The 4,899-nt window shown below is 35.9% G+C and overlaps 1 protein-coding gene across 1 annotated transcript; it reads left to right on the forward strand.

Annotated features, from left to right (window-relative positions):
• The first annotated feature begins 765 nt into the window (after window positions 1-765).
• Window positions 766-3,348, forward strand: ACT (actin-7). Its single transcript, NM_001308447.1, is given in 5 exon segments — window positions 766-874; window positions 1,450-1,519; window positions 1,635-2,028; window positions 2,121-2,734; window positions 2,828-3,348. Coding segments are annotated over 4 exon segments (1,134 nt in total). The 5' UTR covers window positions 766-874; window positions 1,450-1,459; the 3' UTR covers window positions 2,894-3,348.
• Window positions 3,349-4,899: the final 1,551 nt, after the last annotated feature.

The following is a 4,899-nucleotide window of genomic DNA, read 5'->3' on the forward strand; positions in this document are numbered from 1 at the left end:
TCTAGCCTTCACAAAATTAACCCTACATTCAGCTAACTTCTAAAATTATGTTGTTGATACCGTTTAATCGATGTTACAAAGTGTACTAGATATATTTTTTTCTTGGTGAAAAGTTAGTCCTTTCCTTTTCTGGTATATATGAAGGCATTGAAATTAATTTTTTTTTTACCAATTTCAATTCATATGAGAAGTCAAATATAATTTCTTTTTTAAAAAAACCTTGTATGTACTTTTTAATCTTCATTTTGATAGTTTCAAATAAAATGTTCCCTTCTCAAATTTATAAAAACAACATTTATAAAAACAGTAACTAAACATAACTTTATTTTTAATTTCAATTTTATAAATTTTAAATTAAATAAAAGATATTTGAAATTTATAGCCAAAACATCTATTTTTAGCTCATATTTAACTATTTGAAGTTGAAACTTAGAAAACATAAGTCTTTTAAGATAATAGTTCGTAAATTTTTGCTCGAGCGCACACATAGTTGAAAAAAAAAATTAAATTTTGTGAAAGAAGATCGAAAAAATCAACTCAAATTGATAGGAATTAGATTTTAAAAAAATTGAAAATAATTTGAACAAAGATTTTCCTTGTTTACTCCATTCAATAGTGGAGGGCGAATCTGTCAATTTGGTTGTCTTTGTGCTCACCACCTCTTATCATTCAAATTCAAAAATACATTGAATAGAATAAAAAAGAAAATTATAAATTCAAAGGCCGTCTCAGCCAGTTTTTACGACTATATATATACTTGTGTATTGTCTTAACTCATTCATCCTCTTCCAGACTGTAGAGAGAGAAAGCAAGTCGGCCACAAGTCATCATCCGTTTGCCTTTGCTTTTCAGATCCATTTTCATTTCCTTTTCGGTAATCTAACCTATCTTCTTCATCAGATCTTGCTTTATTTACTTGCTTCTTTTCTTTCAATTTCTGCTTTGAGATCTGCTCTACTTACTCATGTTGAATCGCTGCTTTTTGTTCTTCTGATTACTCTACTGCTCTAATTACTTAGTAAAACTTAGATTTAGGTGTGATATTCTCTTTGATTTTTCCAGATCTGTTGTTTTTATGGTCAATCTGTCATGAACTTGATCTGCTATTAATTTTCCTAGATCTACTGTGTTATTAGTACTTGATCTCTGCATACTCATTTTGGTTACCAGCAAATTTAGCTAAACTTTGATGGATCTTTTTTTTTTTGGCTGCTATACGGAAAAACGAAGCATGTTTTTATTATTACAAGTGTCCGCCTGTTGACTGAGCTCCAAATTGTCTGGGATTTAGATATATCAGTTTACTTACTAACAAGTAAAACCTTATATGACTAGAGACATTTAGTTGAGTTCTGAATCGATCTTATGATGTTGTGTTATGTGTTGATACCTTCATGTATATGTTTAGGTTAGACTAAGTGTGCTGATTTAACTTGCTTTTACTTTCAGTTGATTAAAAATGGCCGACGGTGAGGATATTCAGCCCCTTGTTTGTGACAATGGAACTGGAATGGTTAAGGTAGTCCTTGTTCATTGACTATTGTTTTTACAGGAAGCACTTGTCATTTATAACCATTTTAATTTAAGCCAATTGCATATCCTTTTTATGGAATGATTTGTGTTTTGAAATGTAGGCAGGATTTGCTGGTGATGATGCTCCTCGAGCAGTGTTTCCCAGTATTGTGGGTCGTCCCAGGCACACAGGTGTTATGGTCGGAATGGGACAGAAGGATGCATATGTGGGTGATGAAGCTCAATCTAAGAGAGGTATCTTGACCTTGAAATATCCCATTGAGCATGGTATAGTCAGCAATTGGGATGATATGGAGAAGATATGGCATCATACTTTTTACAATGAGCTTCGAGTTGCTCCTGAGGAACACCCTGTTCTCCTGACTGAGGCACCCCTTAATCCCAAGGCCAACAGAGAGAAGATGACCCAGATTATGTTTGAGACATTTAATGTTCCTGCTATGTATGTTGCTATCCAGGCTGTGCTTTCTCTGTATGCTAGCGGTCGTACCACTGGTTCGTACTGGGCTTTTTGTGATCCAACTTTGTCTGCCCAATGAAATAACTCACTCTGTTTTAATTTTGACTTAATATATTACTTTTGACAGGTATTGTGTTGGACTCTGGTGATGGTGTTAGTCACACTGTCCCTATCTATGAAGGTTATGCTTTACCACATGCCATTCTTCGTTTGGACCTTGCTGGTCGTGACCTTACTGATAGCTTGATGAAGATCCTCACCGAGAGAGGTTACATGTTCACCACTACTGCTGAACGGGAAATTGTACGTGACATGAAGGAAAAGCTTGCTTATGTGGCTCTTGACTACGAGCAGGAACTTGAAACCGCTAGGAGCAGTTCCTCCATTGAAAAGAACTATGAGTTGCCAGATGGACAGGTTATTACCATTGGTGCTGAGAGGTTCCGTTGCCCAGAGGTACTCTTCCAACCATCAATGATTGGAATGGAAGCTGCGGGTATCCATGAGACTACATACAACTCCATCATGAAATGTGATGTAGATATTAGGAAGGACCTCTATGGTAACATTGTTCTCAGTGGTGGCTCCACCATGTTCCCTGGTATTGCTGATCGGATGAGCAAGGAAATCACTGCTTTGGCTCCAAGCAGCATGAAAATTAAGGTTGTTGCACCACCTGAGAGGAAGTACAGTGTCTGGATTGGAGGATCCATTCTTGCATCCCTCAGCACATTCCAGCAGGTGAGCTTTTGTTCTTCTTTGCGTTAATTTTTTTCCAGTACAAATTACATTAGCTAGTTGGACTAAATATTTGTTATCTTTGTGCTTGATCAGATGTGGATCTCAAAGGGCGAGTATGATGAGTCTGGTCCTTCCATTGTCCACAGAAAGTGCTTCTAAGGTGCTGCTATAATTACTTAAAAGTGCGAGTGTCCTGTCTGTTTCCCGGTTTTGCTATTATGTTGCCAGTCAATTTGTTTTTTTGATGGGATGGAGAAGTTTGGTGGTGGGGGCTATGAATGCACGGTAGCAAACAACAGATTGCCAGTATTATCTCATGTTTCCATTTAATGTGGTTAATATTCTCTACATACTTGAGAGGTGCCTGATGCATTGCCCTCTTCTGTCTGGCTACACCATCCCTTGGTCGAAGCGTCTCTTTTTTAGGTTGTTTGTAGTTGAAGGAGAGTGATTGTGATGTTTTCTCCTCGTCTTTTCTCTCATTTTCTCCTTTTATCTGATTTTGCACTTTTGTGGTTCTTTTTTTTCTTGGACCCAATAATGTCAATATTTATTGAATGAGAAAATTCCTATATCATATCAGTTTGAGGAAATCATTACTATTTGTGTGGATACAGGAGTTTTGACTCTTTATTGGCGATATTTTGTATTCTATTGTTGCTGTTTTGGATGTGGTTTCAGAACTTCCTTAGTGCATTTGCTCTTAAATCTGTTTTGCAGTAAAATTGAGGCTATAAAAGCTTCATTGCAGATTACCCTCGGATGAGGGATCTCCTCATTGCCTGTCATATATTGGTTTCTTTTCATCCAACACGCAGGATACATACATTTATTGAATTTGACCTTCTATTTTGGGACAACTCTACTGTGAAATTGGAGGGATTGTTGAATTTTTTTCTTGCATGAGTTCATTGATGGTATTATTTTTGATTAGGAACGAGTAATCGGTACTTTAATGCCCAACTGAATTTCGTTTGGTTCTGTTCAGTATGTGCGGTGCAGTCTGGTGATATGGATGGTTGGTTCTTAATATTTAAAAAAATGGGCTTCAATGTATTTTTAAAAATGTACTATTATATATTCCCCTCGTATTATGAATTATGTAGTAGTAATATAGGTAACTGGTGGTCACTGTGATACAACTACAGCATCAACTAATTAACTAATTCTAGCCGCTCAGTAATTATTTCTCTTCTTTAATCTGTAGTATAGCAAGCATCGTGCTGAACTTGACATCAATTTCTTAGCAATACTGATTTACATACTAAAACATAACAAGATGAGGGCTTAAACAAGAATGATGCAAGGGTGTGTTCGGCATGGAATACGAAAATGTTTTTCAACTTTGGTTGGTCAAAATATCTCTTTTCATCCTTGAAAAGATTTTTCTGAGTGGTTCCGAGGCCATTCAACCTAATAATATTGAATAGGCTTAACGGTTTGTCAAAATGTCTTTTTTTATCTTTGGAGAGATTTTTCTGAGTGTGGTTCGATGGCATGCAACCTAATAATATTAAATAGGCTTAAGTCATTTAAATGTGTGCCTGTTGAATACCTTACTTAGTTCAAAGGTTATTGAAAAAATACATAAAATTTTTGTAAACTTGAAAGCTTACTTTAGTACTTCAACTTTGTGGATAATTTTTTACCCCAAATCTCATATCAAGTGAATTTAGATGCACCCAAATTACTGACATAATAAGTGGCATAAATGCAGAAGCGTTTGACAAAAAAATTAAAATGAGAAAGATAAGTTGATTGCTTTTCATTTTTCATTGTTCATCTTTCTCACACCCCACCATCCTACCTTTTGCTACTAACAACCCACACTTTCTTCTTCCTTACAGTCTACTACCCCTTGCCGCCTTCAACCACCCTTGCACCACCTCATTCTTCTTACTCAAACACCCCTCTCCCTATCTCTGCCCTTCTTTGAAACTGCCCACCCATTTCTCCTTCTTTGAACCCCACATCCCTCCTCTTTCTCCTACTCCAAACCTCCTCTCTTTCAATCATCATCTTTCTCGTATTTTTCTCCATCATCGTTAAACCCCCACTATTTTTTTTCTTTATTTTTGATCTTTCACTCATATTCACTTCTGATTTGAAGAAGAGGATCTTTATTTTTATCAAAATATGAATCAAAATTGATATCACTAATTTTC

The sequence above is a fragment of the Solanum lycopersicum genome, chromosome 3 (assembly GCF_036512215.1).
Source record: "Solanum lycopersicum chromosome 3, SLM_r2.1".
Taxonomy (NCBI): domain Eukaryota; kingdom Viridiplantae; phylum Streptophyta; class Magnoliopsida; order Solanales; family Solanaceae; genus Solanum; species Solanum lycopersicum.